The following is a 17,223-nucleotide window of genomic DNA, read 5'->3' as shown; positions in this document are numbered from 1 at the left end:
AAACACCATACAAAACAAACATACCTCTGCCACGCCCTGACCAAATAATACAAATAATCCTCTATACTGGTCAGGACGTGACAGAGAGATAATGGTAAAGAACGGTCAAGGGAAGCTATTTTCATATTGAGGGAGGGGACTCTATACGTTATGCAAAGACAGAATCATATAAAAAAAGGACTCTGTAATATGAGAATTTAGTCTTTTTCATGGAGGGGCTCGGCTCTGTTGCGTGTGTGGTAGGGTCCTTCCATGGAAGGGCTCGGCTTTGCTACTCTGTATTAAAGTCTATATTGAATTCACAAGTTCTTGTAAGAGTGTTATGTTCTTAAGACAATTTTCCACGACAAGGCCTGTAATTTTTATCATAGGTACACTTCAACTGTGAGAGACAGAATCTAAAACAAAAATCCAGAAAATCACATTGTATGATTTTTAAGTAATTCATTTGCATTTTATTGCATGACATAAGTATTTGATACATCAGACAAGCAGAACTTAATATTTGGTACAGAAACCTTTGTTTGCAATTTGAATCCCATTAAGTACCACAGAATCATCCCATTAAGTTCCAGAGAATCCCATTAAGTACCAAAGAATCCCATTAAGTTCCAGAGAATCCCATTAAGTTCCAGAGAATCCCATTAAGTACCAAAGAATCCGATTAAGTACCAGAGAATCCCATTAAGTTCCAGAGAATCCCATTAAGTACATGAGAATCCCATTAAATTCCAGAGAATCCCATTAAGTTCCAGAGAATCCCATTAAGTACATGAGAATCCCATTAAATTCCAGAGAATCCCATTAAGTTCCAGAGAATCCCATTAAGTACCACAGAATCCCATTAAGTTCCAGAGAATCCCATTAAGTACCAGAGAATCCCATTAAGTACCAGAGTCCCATTAAGTACCACAGAATCCCATTAAGTACCACAGAATCCCATTAAGATCTCATTGATCAGACTGAAAGCTGAAACAACACACACACGCATGCGCACGTGCACACGCACACACACACACAATGCAGGGTTAAACGCTGCAAGTTGTTACACATACTAATCCTCAATAACATCTTAGTTATAAACACACACACACACACAGAAAGAGAAACACAACATATTGTTTTCAGATTACATAGCCCTATCTAGGAGACATGGGTGGAGGGAAGGCCATTCTGAGACAGTATAGGAATAGAGACCAGGGTGGAGGGAAGGCCATTCTGAGACAGTATAGGAATAGAGACCAGGGTGGAGGGAAGGCCATTCTGAGACAGTATAGGAATAGAGACCAGGGTGGAGGGAAGGCCATTCTGAGACAGTATAGGAATAGAGACCAGGGTGGAGGGAAGGCCATTCTGAGACAGTATAGGAATAGAGACCAGGGTGGAGGGAAGGCCATTCTGAGACAGTATAGGAATAGAGACCAGGGTGGAGGGAAGGCCATTCTGAGACAGTATAGGAATAGAGACCAGGGTGCAGGGAAGGCCATTCTGAGACAGTATAGGAATAGAGACCAGGGTGGAGGGAAGGCCATTCTGAGACAGTATAGGAATAGAGACCAGGGTGGAGGGAAGGCCACCCAGTAGACTAACAACAACTCAAGGCAATTTGACAGAGAGACCGTGTGAGCTAGGCATGGTTACTCAAACACATCTCTCTCTCTCTTTCTCTCTCTCTCTCTCTGTGCCTCTCCTTTCTCTCTCTCCTTTCTCTCTCTCTCTCTCTCTCTCTCTCTCTCTCTCTCTCTCTATCTGTGCCTCTCATTTCTCTCTCTCCTTTCTCTCTCTCTGTGTGCCTCTCTCTCTCCCCCTCTCTCCTTTCTCTTTCTTTCACTCTCTCTCTCGGTGCCTCTATCTCTCTGTCTCTTTGTCTGCAGTATTGCCTCAAGGAGAGTATGCGGTTTAAATTTTCAGAGAAGCAGACAGATACCTATTTACTACACCAGAGAATAATCTAATAGAAAAGCCCAGTGCAGAGATAGTCACCTAGCCAGGTCAAAACCAGTTCAATATTACTACAGACCACACCTTTAACAGTGCTCTCAATGGCTCTTGCATACAGCCTTAAGACATTGTGCAAGGTAGTTGTACTCTTTTCAAAGTACCTGTGGCCTACTGCTGTGTTGTGCGCTTTCTATTTCCAATATCCATAGCCTACAGGCTTATACGGTTGTGATGTGTAACCATCCCTTAACACTTATACAGTAACTTGGCTGTAATAAAACAGTACAGAAACATTGTCTGTCATTTCAAACTATCATGTCTCTTTTCTCATTTGGTTTGAAGTAGTCACTACAAGTAGTATTTTTTTCATTGCTTCCTGTATTTGTGTAAATGAGTAACCTAACACACACTATCACACCCAACGGTAATGTCCCAAATGCCACCTTATTCCCTATATAGTGCACTACTTTTGACCAGGGACCATAGAGCTCGGTTTCAAAGGTGTGCACTATATAGGGTGCTATTTCGGATGCACACTTCTTTATTTTACACTATAATAGAGAAGTGAAAAGGTAGCGCCCTGAAACCAGAGTAATGATAACAGATACATTTGACCTCGTGCTTTACTTTTAAGTCCAAACTACTGTTGAATTCTGTGAGCAGCCTTAGGTCTGGTGACAACACATATTTACAAACTACATTATATCTCTACGGATAAACAGCCTATCAAGAGTTTAGGAAAATGGAAGGTACATTTTTCTTCCAATTGGATTTCAGATTCAGAAGTCTAAGCATTTTTTTAACCAGCTGCTTCTTCATGATCTATTTCACAGCGTGGAGATGAGATTTCGTAGTTTTGTGTACCCAACAACAAGAGGCTTGTGCGTGGGTTAGGTTTCCAAAGCGACATGTAGGTGTCACATAACTCTGGTCCGGGCTGTTACGTCCGGCTTGTTGACGCTGTGCTATCAACCCACACGTAACGTCATGGACCAGAGCTACCTGTAGCGCTGATTATAAATCACCTTTTTGTCGTAATGACCCAAGTAAGGTAAACCGGTTTCATACCTGGGCTGACACTCATTTACCGCTGCTGGGGGGGGGGGTGAAAAAACACTTCCTACTTATTCACTCAGTGTATATACCACATCTTCTCCTGCTAGATATGGCTCGAACTACAGCCCCTGTGCCCAACGAAAACCTCAAGATACAACTGAACGGGAATAACTTAAAAAACGCGAATTGTAAGAAAAATGGATACCACAATAAGGCACAGGTATGTAGAAGTATTGACGAGTAAGATATCAATGGGGCGTATTCCAATGCTATGTGCGACATCTTGAGCAGCCTAACTTTTATTCTCTGTCAAACAAAATAAAAACAAACAAAAATAGCGAGGAAAAAAACAATATCAACGGTATGCTTGGTGTAATAATGTAGTCTCTGTTGCCGAGTTAGTGGCTGTCACTTGTTATATGTGGACACTGACTACATGAAGCGTAGCGCTGCCTGGTATCTCAGGATCGCACTTGTTGATGCAGGCAGGTACAGATAGATGCAGGCAGGTACAGATAGATGCAGGCAGGTACAGATAGATGCAGGCAGGTACAGCTAGTTAGCTCCATTATGGCCCACCTCATCTTTTCCCCCACAGTCGGACTAGCCAAGAAGCACATGGAATCAAGACACATTTCAAACATATTTCATAGGTGGTTTGAAATCTATAAATCTTATTCCTGGTCATGCATCTAGTATCCGAACGGTCAAATCTGATTTATTTGCACTCACATTTTGTTTTTTGGGGGGGATTGTTATTTGGCATATCTTGTCGTTTCCTACCTAGCTAGTTACTGTTGGCAGTTTGACAAGAACGTGTGGTAGCTAACTAGCTAGCTTGTTAATTGTTTAGAAACACATGAGTGAATGTGCTAGCTAACTAAAACAGCACACTAGGTGACTGTTGTGGTCGGCCCCCCAAAAAATGACTCGTTTTTAAAGTTGTATCATCCTTTTTGAGGCTTTAAACGTCTCCTTACACTGATTTTGAATTTTTTTAAAAAAAGTAACTGGGAGACTTCCGTGGCAGATATTGTTACCTTAGTTTGCTCTAAACACAACTCCTGAGTGAGTACCACCACCTACCAGCCTACTCCACTGTAGTGAGCCCCAACACCTACTAGCCTACTCCACTGTAGTGAGCCCCACCACCTACCAGCCTACTCCGCTGTAGTGAGCCCCACCACCTACCAGCCTACTCCGCTGTAGTGAGCCCCACCACCTACCAGCCTACTCCGCTGTAGTGAGCCCCACCACCTACCAGCCTACTCCACTGTAGTGAGCCCCACCACCTACCAGCCTACTCCGCTGTAGTGAGCCCCACCACCTACCAGCCTACTCCGCTGTAGTGAGCCCCACCACCTACCAGCCTACTCCGCTGTAGTGAGCCCCACCACCTACCAGCCTACTCCACCTTAGTGAGCCCACACACCCTATTACCATGACAACTAGAGTAGCCATGTCAGAAAGTGACTACAGTCTGAACTAGGGATTTTTTTTGACCGTTCAAGTACTAATGGTTACTTGAGTCATTTTTTTTCATGATATTTTTTTAACACAAAAGGCGCAAGTGGGAGAAGAAGAAAAAAATCTACATGCCAAAAGATCGCAACAATGCCAAATTATCAATATATATATATATATATATATTGAAACTCTAATATCAACTGGTTATATTATATCATGGAACACAATATTTATGAAAGTAGTAACCTCAGCAGTGGTGCTTTTGATGTAGAAGCCTATGGCTGTGCAATGACATAGCCTTGTTTGGTTCATTTGGCCCTTATCACAGTCAAGACACACCTACACTACCAGTCAAAAGGTCTAGAACACCTACTCATTCAAGGGTTTTTCTTTATTTTTACTGTTTTCTACATTGTAGAATAATAGTTGAGACATCAACACTATTAAATAACACATATGGAATCATGTAGTAACCAAAAAAAGTGTTAAACAAATCAAAATAGATTTTAGATTCTTCAAAGTAGCCACCCTTTGCCTTGATGACAGCTTTGAACACAATAAATAAAATGATGTAATATAAACATAATAAAATAACAGAATATATTTCCAAATTAAAAAAGTTGCCAGGGTGAAGAGATGCGCATCCTTTGCCTGGAACAGTTACTCTCCAAGAGAGAACATTTGAAACAGGGCTCAATCTGGCGAGATGAAAGTAATTTTTTTTTTTCAGGGTTACAAACCAAAATCTTTTTTCTTTTGGATATACAGACGTTAAATTTGGTTTATTCTGCCTGTTCTTTGGAATTTTCAAAATTGATTAACAATTCCACACTGAACACTGACGTACAGAGCATTTGGAAAATATTCCGACCCCTTGACTTATTCCAAAAATTTTATTTTTGTTGTTGTTGTTGTTGATCGATCTACACACAATACCCCATAATGACAGCAAAAAACAGGTTTAGACATTTTGCTAATTTATTATTAATTTAAAAAACAGAACTATCACATTTACTTAAGTATTCAGACCCTTTACCCAGTTCTTTGAAGCACCTTTGGCAGAGATTACAGCCTTGAGTCTTCCTTGGTATGACGCTACAAGCTTGGCACACCTGTATTTGGGGAGTTTCTTCCATTCTTCTGTGCAGATCTCTCAACTTTGTCAGGTTGGATGGGGAGCGTCGCTGCACATGTCTCCAGGGATGTTCGATCGGGATCAAGTCTGGGCTCTGGCTGGGCCACTAAAGGACATTCAGAGACTTGTCCTGAAGCCACTCCTGCATTGTCTTGGCTGTGTGCTTAGGGTCGTTGTCCTGCTGGAAGGTGAATCTTCACCCCAGTCTGAGGTCTGCTCTGGAGCAGGTTTTCATCAAGGATCTCTCTGTACTTTGGTCTGTTAATCTTTCCATCGATCCTGAATGGTCTCCCAGTCCTTGCCACTGAAAAACATCCCCACAGCACTGCCACCACCATGCTTCACCGTAGGGATGGTATTGGCCAGGTGATGCGCGTTGCCTGGTTTCTTCCAGATGTGACACTTGGCATTCAGGCCAAAGAGTTCAATGGTCTGAGAGTCCTTTAGGTGCTTTTTGTCACTCCAAGCAGGCTGTCGTGTGCCTTTTACTGAGGAGTGGCTTCCATCTGGCCACTCTACTTTAACCTCTCTTGGGTAGGGGGCAGTATTTTCACGTCCGGATAAAAAATGTACCCGATTTAATCTGGTTATTACTCCTGCCCAGAAACTAGAATATGCATATAATTGTTTGATTTTGGATAGAAAACACCCTAAAGTTTCTAAAACTGTTTGAATGGTGTCTGTGAGTATAACAGAACTCATATGGCAGGCCAAAACCTGAGATTCTATACAGGAAGTGCCCTCTCTGACCATTTCTTGGCCTTCTATAGCCTCTTTATCGAAAACAGAGGATCTCTGCTGTAACGTGACATTTTCTAAGGCTCCCATAGGCTCTCAGAAGGCGCCAGAATGGGGAATGATGACTCTGCAGTCCCTGGCTGAAAAACAGTAGCGCAAGTGGTCGATCTGAGAACAATGACACGGACGCGCGTGTGCACGTGAAGACACCATTTTCTTATTTCAGTCTTTGAACGAATACAACGTCTCCCGGTCGGAATATTATCGCTATTTTACGAGAAAAATCGCCTAAAAATAGATTTTAAACAGCGTTTGACATGCTTCGAAGTACGGTAATGGAATATTTTGAATTTTTTTGTCACGACATGCGTCCGCGCGTCACCGTTCGGATAGGGACCTGAACGCACGGACAAAACAGAGGATATTTGAACATAACTATGGATTATTTTGAACCAAAACAACATTTGTGGTTGAAGTAAAAGTCCTGGGAGTGCATTCTGACGAAGAACAGCAAAGGTAATCCAATTTTTCTTATAGTAAATCTGAGTTTGGTGAGTGCCAAACTTGGTGGGTGTCAAATTAGCTAGCCCGTGATGGCGAGCTATCTACTCAGAATATTGCAAAATGTGCTTTTGCCAAAAAGCTATTTTAAAATCTGACACCGCGATTGCATAAAGGAGTTCTGTATCTATAATTCTTAAAATAATTATGTTTTTTGTGAACCTTTATCGTGAGTAATTTAGTAAATTCACCGGAAGTTTTCGGTATGTTTGCTAGTTCTGAACGTCACATGCTAATGTAAAAAGCTGGTTTTTGATATAAATATGAACTTGATTGAACAAAACATGCATGTATTGTATAACATAATGTCCTAGGAGTGTCATCTGATGAAGATCATCAAAGGTTAGTGCTGCATTTAGCTGTGGTTTTGGTTTTTGTGACATTATATCCTAGCTTGAAAAATGGGTGTGTGATTATTTCTGGCTGGGTACTCTCCTGACATCATCTAATGTTTTGCTTTCGTTGTAAAGCCTTTTTGAAATCGGACAATGTGGTTAGATTAATGAGAGTCTTGTCTTTCAAATGGTGTGAAATTGAAGTTATAGCATTTTTAAGGTTTTTGAATATCGCGCCACTCGATTCCACAGGCTGTTGACTAGGTGGGACGATTTCGTCCCACATACCCGAGAGAGGTTAAAGGCCTGATTGGTGGAGTGCTGCAGAGATGGTTGCCCTTCTGGAAGTTTCTCCCATCTCCACAGAGGAACTCTAGAGCTCTGTCAGAGTGACCATTGGGTTCTTGGTCACTTCCCTGACCAAGGCCCTTCTCCCCTGAATGCTCAGTTTGGCCAGGTGGCCAGCTCTAGGAAGAGTCTTGGTGGTTCCAAACGTCTTCCATTTTAAGAATGATGGAGGTCACTATGTTCTTGGGGACCTTTAATTATGCAGACATTTTTTGGTGTCCTTCCCCAGATCTGTGCCTCTATACAATCCTGTCTCGGAGCTCTTTTGGACAATTCCTTCAACCTCATGGCTTGGTTTTTGCTCTGACATGCACTGTCAACTGTGGGACCTTATATAGACAGGTGTGTGCCTTTCCAAATGATGTCCAATCAATTGATTTTACCACAGGTGGACTCCAATCAAGTTGTAGAAACATCTCAAGGATGATCAATGGAAACAGGTGCATCTGAGCTCAATTTAGAGTCTCATAGCAAAGGGTCTGAATACTTATGTAAATAAATCAATTCTGATTATTATTTTTAATACATTAGCAAAAATGTAACAAACTCTTTTTGCTTTGTCATGGGGTATTTTTTTGTTGTTGTGTAGTTACCATGCCTGTTGTTTGTGTGTAGTTACCATGCCTGTTGTTTGTGTAGTTACCCTGACTGGTGTTGTTTTGTGTGTCGTTACCCTGACTGGTGTTTTTGTGTAGTTGTTTGTGTGTAGTTACCCGACTGGCGTTGTTGTTTGTGTGTAGTTACCCTGATTGGTGTTGCTCTTCTTCCTCTAGAAAAACAGCACAGCACATAGTGCTGGGCCCCCCTCCAGTCGGCAGAGGTTTGAGAGACCAGAATCCTTTGAGCAGGCTCCCATGTACGTAGCTGTGATGACATACCTGGGGTTTGGCATCGTCACACTGTTCGGATACTTCAGGGACTTCCTCAGAGCAGTAGGACTGGAGAAATGTCACATCGCCAGGGAGAGAGAGGAGCAGAAGGTAGTAGAGATATACAGTACCAGTCAATAGTTTGGACACACCTACTCATTCCAGGGTTTTTCTTTATTTTTACTATTTTCTACATTGTAGAATAATAGTGAAGACATCAAACTATGCAATAACACATATGGAATCATGTAATAAAGAAAAACCTTTGAATGAGTAGGGTTGTCCAAACTTTTGACTGGAACTATATATATATATATTTTTTTCTTCTGCCTCCCGAGTGGTGCAGTGGTCTAAGACACCGCATTGCAGTGCTAGCTGTGCCACTAGAGATCCTGGTTTGAGTCCAGGTTCTATCGCAGCCTGTCGTGACTGGGAGACCCATGGGGCGGTGCACAATTGGCCGAGCGTCGTCTGGGTTAGGGGAGGGTTTGGCCAGCAGGGATGTTCTTGTCCCATCGCGCTCTAGTGATTCCTGTGGCGGGCCGGGCGCAGTGCCCGCTGACACGGTCGCCAAGTGCACGTTGTTTCCTCCGACACATTGGTGTGGTTGGCTTCCGAGTTAAGTGGCAAGAAGCAATGAGGTTTGGCTGAGTTGTGTTTCGGAGGACACATGGCTCTCGACCTTCGCCTCTTCCGAGTCCGTACGGGAGTTGCAGCGATGAGACAACACTGTAACTACCAATTGGATATCATGAAATTGGGTAGAAAAAAGTTTACAAAAAAAATTCCTTTATCATTTTCCCATAACCCTCCCCTAATTGGAGTAAACTAATGGACAACAACACTTAGGCTTTTACTTCCAGCTTAGGCTTAGAAGGCATGAGGACTGCAGATGTGGCCAGGGCAATAAATTGCAATGTCCGTACTGTGAGATGCCTAAGACAGCGCTACAGGGAGATAGGACAGACAAACCCACCGTCGCTGGACCAGACAGGACTGGCAAAAAGTGCTCTTCACTGAATAGTCACGGTTTTGTCTCACCAGGGGTGATGGTTGGATTTGCGTTTATCGTCGAAGGAATGAGCGTTACACCGAGGCCTGTACTCTGGAGCGGGATTGAGGTGGAGGGTCCGTCATGGTTTGGGGCGGTGTGTCACAGCATCATCGGACTGAGCTTGTTGTCATTGCAGGCAATCTCAACGGTGTGCGTTACAGGGAAGACATCCTCCTCCCTCATGTGGTACCCTTCCTGCAGGCTCATCCTGACATGACCCTCCAGCATGACAATGCCACCAGCCATACTGCTCGTTCTCTGTGCGTGTTTTCCTGCAAGACAGGAATGTCAGTGTTCTGCCATGGTCAGCGAAGAGCCCTGATATCAATCCCATTGAGCACGTCTGGGACCTGTTGGATCAGAGGGCTAGGGCCATTCCCCCCAGAAATGTCCCGGGAACTTGCAGGTGCCTTGGTGGAAGAGTGGGGTAACATCTCACAGCAAGAACTGGCAAATCTGGTGTAGTCCATGAGGAGGAGATGCACTGCAGAACTTAATGCAGCTGATGGCCACACCAGATACTGACTGTTACTTTTGATTTTGACCCCCCCCCCCTTGTTCAGGGACACATTATTCCATTTCTGTTAGTCACATTTCTGTGGAACTTGTTCAGTTTATGTCTCAGTTGTTGAATCTTGTTATGTTCGTACAAATATTTACACATGTTAAGTTTGCTGAAAATAAACGCAGTTGACAGTGAGACAACGTTTATTTTTTTGCTGAGTTTATATATATTTTACAGACACAATCTATTTTACATTTCCCTTTAACTTGCAATGAAAATGACTTTCTGACAACATTAGAAACATTATATAATATCTGAAAATGTAGCTAGACTATCTTACCCGTCTACATGGATGAACGCTTCTCCCTCTCGGTCATGGTTGCCATGGTTGCCCTTAGTTTGAAGATGTAATCTGGAGACAAGTGTTTTATACAACGGTCTTCCTTCTTCTCTTTTGGACTCTCCGCGTTTGGCAATCATCTCTCTGCTTCCACAGGGTATTCCAATGAATTCAAAAGTATACTTCTTTGACAACTACACCGTTTCTTCCCACCACTGTCAACAGAAGACTCTACAATGTCAATTAAAATGTTTTTTTTAATTTTTTTTACCTAAATCAGGGATTTTCTCATTGTCTGATTCATTTTCAGAATTAATCAGCGGGAAGTTTCCGGAATATTTCCTTGGCTAAACCAACTCGGCTCGTAATTCAACAATTTTATTTACAGATGACATACACATTTATTATTAAAGGCACATGAAAGTTCACATCTTCCAGAAGGCATTTATGCCAAAACATGCATTTTGGTAAAATAATAATAATAATAATAATAATAATAAAAAAACGTTAAAATGCTTCTGCTGAAGTAGTGACGTGCAACATACACTAAACTTCTTGAACCGTGTCACACTTTGCAGACATTCTTATCCAGAGCTTTGAGGAATACCATTGGTTGAAAGACGCTATCTAATCTAAATCCAATCCTTTATTATGTACAATCAATTTAAAAAAGTCCATATCAGTCATTTGTTTCAGGAACTCATGTAAATCTGAAATGGACATGGAGTTAATGCTCTCTCTCTCTAGTTTATATATATTTTTTTCCTTCTTGTTGTTGTTTAATAATCGAGTGAGTCATAATGGGATGCCAGAAGGACCCAGAGGACTAGGTCTGGTGTTAAATGAACTCTCAGTGGATTGCTCTGCTCTGTTCTCCTCAGAGAACTAAAGATCCCCATCATGGAAAATAGAAGGGCAAACTTATTGTAGTCCTGATTCCTTTTTGCTTCTCCTCTATCTTTCTTTTTTTTGTGTTTTTTGTTGTTGCTTTATTTAGAAACAGATGGAAGGAGGCATAGCATACCTCTGTCCTTAGAGAATTGTGGCCTGCTTTTTGAAGACTGTTGTAGTGTACTTGCAATACTGGTGATATGTGGATGTTTAGCCTACTTTAGTTGAATGTTGAATACTGGTGATATGTGGATGTTTAGCCTACTTTAGTTGAATGTTGCTAAGTCACTCAGACTTACACGTGTGTGTGTGTGTGTGTGTGAGCAGACAATCTGCTCTAATGTGCTCTCTCTGTTTGACATGGTTGTCTTTACGAGGTCACTCAAGGGGACTACTTTATGTATCCTCTGTGTCCCTGAATAACACTCTTCACTGCATCACACACACACACACACACACACACACACACACACACACACACACACAAACTGTGACCATCAAAGACTGATTAACATCCTAAATGACATTGGCTGGGATGGGATGGCTCTTTTCTGTTCTGCCCTGCTCTATTCTGTTATGTTCTGTTCTGCTCTGTTCTGTTCTGCCCTGCTCTATTCTGTTATGTTCTGTTCTGTTCTGCCCTGCTCTGTTCTGCTCTGTTCTGTTCTGTTCTGCCCTGCTCTATTCTGTTATGTTCTGTTCTGTTCTGCCCTGCTCTATTCTGTTCTGCTGTGTTCTGCCCTGCTCTATTCTGTTGTGTTCTGCTCTGCTCTGTTCTGTTCTGCCCTGCTCTATTCTGTTATGTTCTGTTCTGTTCTGCCCTGTTCTGCCCTGTTCTATTCTGTTCTGCTGTGTTCTGCCCTGCTCTATTCTGTTATGTTCTGTTATGCCCTGTTCTATTCTGTTCTGCTGTGTTCTGCCCTGCTCTATTCTGTTCTGCCCAGTTCTGTTCTGCCCTGCTGTACCTTGGTCCGAAGGGAGCTCTTTGAACAAAGCTGTTAGATCAGAAGCTCTAAAAAAAAAACTATATTTTTGCCAACAGCACCAGATCCAGTGCACTCCTCTTACAGTGATCACCCACTTCTGGTCATGGGATACAGTGATCACCCACTCCTAGTCATGGGATACAGTGATCACCCACTCCTAGTCATGGGATACAGCGATCACCCACTCCTAGTCATGGGATACAGCGATCACCCACTCCTAGTCATGGGATACAGCGATCACCCACTCCAATTATTCAAACATACTTACCACTTGCAGTTGAAGTCGGAAGTTTACATACACCTTAGTCAAGGACATTTAAACTAATTTTTTTCACAATTCCTGATATTTTAATCCTAGTAAAAATTCCCTGTTTTAGGTCAATTAGGATTACCATTTTGTTTTAAGAATGTGAAATGTCAGAATAATAGTAGAGCGAATGATTTATTTCAGCTTTTATTTCTTTCATCACATTCCCAGTGGGTTAGAAGTTTACATACACTCAATTAGTATTTGGTAGCATTGCCTTTAAATTGTTTAACTTGGGTCAAACGTTTCGGGAAGCTTTGCACAAGCTTCCCACAAAAAGTTGGGTGAATTTTGGCCCATTCCTCCTGACAGAGCTGGTGTAACTGAGTCAGGTTTGTAGGCCTCCTTGCTCGCTTTTTCAGTTCTGTCCACACATTTTCAATAGGGTTGAGGTCAGGGCTTTGTGTTGGCCACTCCAATACCTTGATTTTGTTGTCCTTAAGCAATTTTGCCACAACTTTGGAAGTATGCTTGGGGTCATTGTCCATTTGGAAGACCTATTTGCGACCATCAGCTTCCTGACTGATGTCTTGAGATGTTGCTTCAATATATCCACATCATTTTCATTCCTCATGATGCCATCTATTTTGTGAAGTGCACCAGTCCCTCCTGCAGTAAAGCACCCCCACAACATGATGCTGCCCCCGCGCTTCAAGGTTGGGATGGTGTTCTTCGGCTTGCAAGCCTCCCCCTTTATCCTCCAAACATAACGATGGTCATTATGGCCAAACAGTTCTATTTTTGTTTCATCAGACCAGAGGACATTTCTCCAAAAAGTACAATCTTTGTCCCCATGTGCAGTTGCAAACCGTAGTCTGGCTTTTTTATGGCGGTTTTGGAGCAGTGGCTTCTTCCTTGCTGAGCGGCCTTTCAGGTTATGTCGATTATAGGACTCGTTTTACTGTAGATATAGATACTTTTGCACCTGTTTTCTCCAGCATCTTCACAAGGTCCTTTGCTGTTGTTCTGGGATTGATTTGCACTTTTTGCACCAAAGTACGTTCATCTCTAGGAGACAGAACGCGTCTCCTTCCTGAGCGGTATGACGGCTGCATGGTCCCATGGTGTTTATACTTGTGTACTATTGTTTGTACAGATGAACGTGGTACCTTCAGGCGTTTGGAAATTGCTCCCAAGGATGAACCAGACTTGTGGAGGTCAACAATTTGTTTTCTGAGGTCTTGACTGATTTCTTTTGATTTTCCCATGATGTCAAGCAAAGATGCACTGAGTTTGAAGGTAGGCCTTGAAATACATCCACAGGTACACCTCCAATTGACTCAAATTATGTCAATTAGCCTATCAGAAGCTTCTAAAGCCATGACATCATTTTCTGGAATTTTACAAGCTGTTTGAAGGCACAGTCAACTTAGTGTATGTAAACTTCTGACCCACTGGAATTGTGATACAGTCAATTATAAGTGAAATAAACAATTGTTGTAAAAATTACTTGTGTCATGCACAAAGTAGATGTCCTAACCGACTTGCGAAAACTATAGTTTGTTAACAAGAAATTTGCGGAGTGATTGAAAAACGAGTTTTAATGACTCCAACCTAAGTGTATGTAAACTTCCAACTTCCAACTGTGTGTGCCATGTAGTAATCACGCCGTGCTGACAATGAACCCGTTTTCAATATATGTCTCCTCAGGATTTTGTCCCACTGTATCAAGACTTTGAGAACTTCTACACCCGTAACCTGTACATGAGAGTAAGAGACAACTGGAACAGGCCTATCTGCAGTCTACCTGGCCCTGTGTTTGACGTGATGGAGAGGGTCTCCCCAGACTACAACTGGACATTCAGGTACAGATTCACAAAGAGGAGTGCTGATCTACAATCAGTTTTTCCACTTGTAGACCACAATGGATCAGATTACATGGACAGGGAGGACCTGATCCTAGATCAGAACTACTCTGATACACTTTGTGAATATGGGCCTAGGTGCAAATAAGGCTATGAGCAAATTCAATGAAAATAATATTGATTGATATGTTTACTGTATTGTGTTCTAATAGCTTATTGTATTATGTTGTAGGTTGGTTCCCACTATTACTTTCATTCAATTCAGTAAGGTTGTGTGTGTGTCTGTTTTCGCCTCTCAGACATACATGTGCAACAAAATCAAATTGTTCGTACGTCTGTAACATATACTGCTCAAAAAAATAAAGGGAACACTAAAATAACACATCCTAGATCTGAACGAATGAAATCATCTTCTTAAATACGTTTTTTCTTTACATAGTTGAATGTGCTGACAAGAAAATCACACAAAAATAATCATTGGAAATCCAATTTATCAACCCATGGAGGTCTGGATTTGGAGTCACACTCAAAATTAAAGTGGAAAACCACACTACAGGCTGATCCAACTTTGATGTAATGTCCTTAAAACAAGTCAAAATGAGGCTCAGTAGTGTGTGTGGCCTCCACGTGCCTGTATGACCTCCCTACAACGCCTGGGCATGCTCCTGATGAGGTGGCGGATGGTCTCCTGAGGGATCTCCTCCCAGACCTGGACTAAAGCATCCGCCAACTCCTGGACAGTCTGTGGTGCAACGTGGCGTTGGTGGATGGGGCGAGACATGATGTGCTCAATTGGATTCAGGTCTGGGGAACGGGCGAGCCAGTCCATAGCATCAATGCCTTCCTCTTGCAGGAACTGCTGACACACTCCAGCCACATGAGGTCTAGCATTGTCTTGCATTAGGAGGAACCCAGGGCCAACCGCACCAGCATATGGTCTCATAAGGGGTCTGAGGATCTCATCTCGGTACCTAATGGCAGTCAGGCTACCTCTGGCGAGCACATGGAGGGCTGTGCGGCCCCCCAAAGAAATGCCACCCCACACCATGACTGACCCACCGCCAAACCGGTCAGGCTGGAGGATGTTGCAGGCAGCAGAACGTTCTCCACGGCGTCTCCACACTCTGTCATGTCTGTCACATGTGCTCAGTGTGAACCTGTTTTCGTCTGTGAAGAGCACAGGGCGCCAGTGGCAAATTTGCCAATCTTGGTGTTCTCTGGCAAATGCCAAATGTCCTGCACGGTGTTGGGCTGTAAGCACAACCCCCACCTGTGGACGTCGGGCCCTCATACCACCCTCATAGAGTCTGTTTCTGACCATTTGAGCAGACACATGCACATTTGTGGCCTGCTGGAGGTCATTTTGCAGGGCTCTGGCAGTGCTCCTCCTGCTCCTCCTTGCACAAAGGCGGAGGTAGCGGTCCTGCTGCTGGGTTGTTGCCCTCCTACGGCCTCCTCCACGTCTCCTGATGTACTGGCCTGTCTCCTGGTAGCGCCTCCATGCTCTGGACACTAAGCTGACAGACACAGCAAACCTTCTTGCCACAGCTCGCATTGATGTGCCATCCTGAATGAGCTGCACTACCTGAGCCACTTGTGTGGGTTGTAGACTCCGTCTCATGCTACCACTAGAGTGAAAGCACCGCCAGCATTCAAAAGTGACCAAAACATCAGCCAGGAAGCATAAGAACTGAGAAGTGGTCTGTGGTCACCACCTGCCGAACCACTCCTTTATTGGGTGTGTCTTGCTAATTGCCTATAATTTCCACCTGTTGTCTATTCCATTTGCACAACAGCATGTGACATTTATTGTCAATTAGTGTTGCTTCCTAAGTGGACAGTTTGATTTCACAGAAGTGTGATTGACTTGGAATTACATTGTGTTGTTTAAGTGTTCCCTTTAGTTTTTTGAGCAGTGTATAAACAGGTTAGAGAATGATTAGTACGTGTTCAATTTAACAGGGAAGACCATAGATGATGTCATCAACATGGGTTTAATGTCTGTCTGTCTCTGTGTTTTCAGTGTAACAGGGAAGACCATAGATGATGTCATCAACATGGGTTTAATGTCTGTCTGTCTCTGTGTTTTCAGTTTAACAGGGAAGACCATAGACAATGTCATCAACATGGGTTTAATGTCTGTCTGTCTCTGTGTTTTCAGTGTAACAGGGAAGACCATAGATGATGTCATCAACATGGGTTTAATGTCTGTCTGTCTCTGTGTTTTCAGTGTAACAGGGAAGACCATAGATGATGTCATCAACATGGGTTTAATGTCTGTCTGTCTCTGTGTTTTCAGTGTAACAGGGAAGACCATAGATGATGTCATCAACATGGGTTTAATGTCTGTCTGTCTCTGTGTTTTCAGTTTAACAGGGAAGACCATAGATGATGTCATCAACATGGGTTTAATGTCTGTCTGTCTCTGTGTTTTCAGTTTAACAGGGAAGACCATAGACGATGTCATCAACATGGGTTCCTATAATTACCTGGGTTTCGCTGAGAACGACGGTGATTTCCTGAAGACTGTGGCAGACAGAACCCAGCAGTATGGTCTCGGGGTCTGCAGCACACGACAGGAAATGGGTGAGCAGTGTGTGAGCGAGAGGTGTGGAGGGTTGGGGCTGGGAAGGACGGGACTGTGTGTGTGTGTGGGGGAGGTAAACGTGTGTGTTTTTTGGTTCAACTCTAAAGCTAGCCACTCTTTTTTTCCCACTCGGTTTGAAATAGGTCAGAACTGAACTGAACTGCATCCCAAGTCGCGTCTTTCTGTGTCCCGAATTGCACACTATTACGTAAATGGTGCACTACTTTAGGGCTTTAGTCAAATGTAGTGCACTGTGTAGGTAAAGGGTGCCATCTGGGATGTTGCCCAGTAATGTTTG

General features: G+C 43.0%; 1 protein-coding gene across 1 annotated transcript; it reads left to right on the top strand.

Moving 5' to 3' along the window:
• Positions 1-2,873: 2,873 nt before the first annotated feature.
• On the top strand, positions 2,874-16,924 carry LOC115184951 (serine palmitoyltransferase 3; the record flags this gene model as incomplete). The annotated part of the gene is made up of 4 exons (XM_029745535.1): positions 2,874-3,217; positions 8,355-8,561; positions 14,184-14,338; positions 16,776-16,924. Coding segments are annotated over exons 1-4 (622 nt in total), but the record flags the coding sequence as incomplete, so codon positions are not given.
• Between the last annotated feature and the right edge of the window lie 299 nt (positions 16,925-17,223).

Source organism: Salmo trutta, unplaced genomic scaffold (assembly GCF_901001165.1).
Source record: "Salmo trutta unplaced genomic scaffold, fSalTru1.1, whole genome shotgun sequence".
In the NCBI taxonomy this organism is placed as follows: domain Eukaryota; kingdom Metazoa; phylum Chordata; class Actinopteri; order Salmoniformes; family Salmonidae; genus Salmo; species Salmo trutta.
Note: the sequence above shows the minus strand (reverse complement) of the source record. Positions and strands in the feature narration are given on the sequence as shown.